At 29.4% G+C, this 1,192-nt stretch overlaps 1 protein-coding gene across 1 annotated transcript in view; it reads right to left on the bottom strand.

Annotated features, from left to right (window-relative positions):
• Nucleotides 1–1,078, bottom strand: part of LOC107884118 — a 5,100-nt gene extending 4,022 nt beyond the window's left edge. The window contains exon 1 of the mRNA XM_016805610.1: nt 811–1,078. Coding sequence (XP_016661099.1) covers nt 811–1,078 — 268 coding nt within the window. The remainder of the gene's footprint in view (nt 1–810) is intronic.
• Between the last annotated feature and the right edge of the window lie 114 nt (nt 1,079–1,192).

Here is a 1,192-nt window from a genome sequence, read left to right as displayed (position 1 = left end):
AAAAAAAAAAAATTTCAAATGTGAAAATACTTAATAGTGAATGTATGTCCTTTTTTATTATAGGTAAATATTTACTTTGTTTATAAGACAATTAAGTATTATTTCATTGTTATTAATAAAATGCTACAAAAGAAAAAATTCGAACAAGGAAGAGGTTTGCATTAAAAGAAAGATAGTCTAGTGATGAATGTACTACATATTATCTTTAAAGTTTAAACTGTTCTAATTTTAATCTAACTTCTAGGTTCCTTATAGCTTGTAATTTGTAGAATCAAATTAAAAAAATCACTCCTATTAAAACATTTCTCTTATTTGTATCACACATTCAAATAACTTATCAAGTAATTAAGTATAATAAAACCATTCAATTATAATTTCAAGTCTGCTTGGAAATCCGTTTTTAAAAATTTAAAAACCGGTATACAAAATCGAAATTACATTTTTAATACCGGTATTGAAAAATTAAAACCAAAACCGAAAAATTTAGAAACCGGTATGCAAAACCGAAATTTCTTAATACCGGTATTGCTAAGTTGAAACCAAAAAATTTAGAAACCGGTATTCAAAACCGAAACCGAAACCGAAATTTCTTAATACCGGTATTGCTAAGTTAAAACCGAAATCGTAAAATTTAGAAACCGGTATTCAAAACCGAAACCGAAATTATTTCAATCGGTTTCAAGCCCTGCTTGAAACAGAGTATTATACCGTCTAGAATTATCTTGAAATGTTTTGATAGAGGGTGAGAATTATCAATTAAACTTTTAATTAATTCTGGAAGATCCTCAAATTGTTGTAAAACAACTTAACCGTCAGCGCAGCAAAGTCCATTGGTTTCATCTTTCCATTTTTTTGCATTGCACTTAGGACATAATATCGTCATTGGTCCTATTTGAAGCGCTTTAATATTTAAATAATCAATCTCGGATTTATAATTAAACGCTGATTTCATACTCGAAGCGTTACGTTGTTCCTGTGCAAGTGTTTGAGAACGTTCTGGTGTGTTATACATTCTGTTATACATTCGAGTAGCATTGGCAGTTCTTCTGCCAATGTATGCTCTTAGCGCTCTTTGCATGATGATGAATTAGCCACTTACCCAAAATTTAACTCAAAAGAATAATCAAAAAGTAAGCACAAATTATGCTCGTAATGGGCGTACACGTAATTCACGAAAAATAATAACTCAAAT

This window comes from Acyrthosiphon pisum, chromosome X (assembly GCF_005508785.2).
Source record: "Acyrthosiphon pisum isolate AL4f chromosome X, pea_aphid_22Mar2018_4r6ur, whole genome shotgun sequence".
Taxonomy (NCBI): Eukaryota; Metazoa; Arthropoda; class Insecta; order Hemiptera; family Aphididae; genus Acyrthosiphon; species Acyrthosiphon pisum.
The sequence above is the reverse complement of the archived record's forward strand: the minus strand, read 5'-3'. Positions and strand labels throughout refer to the sequence as shown.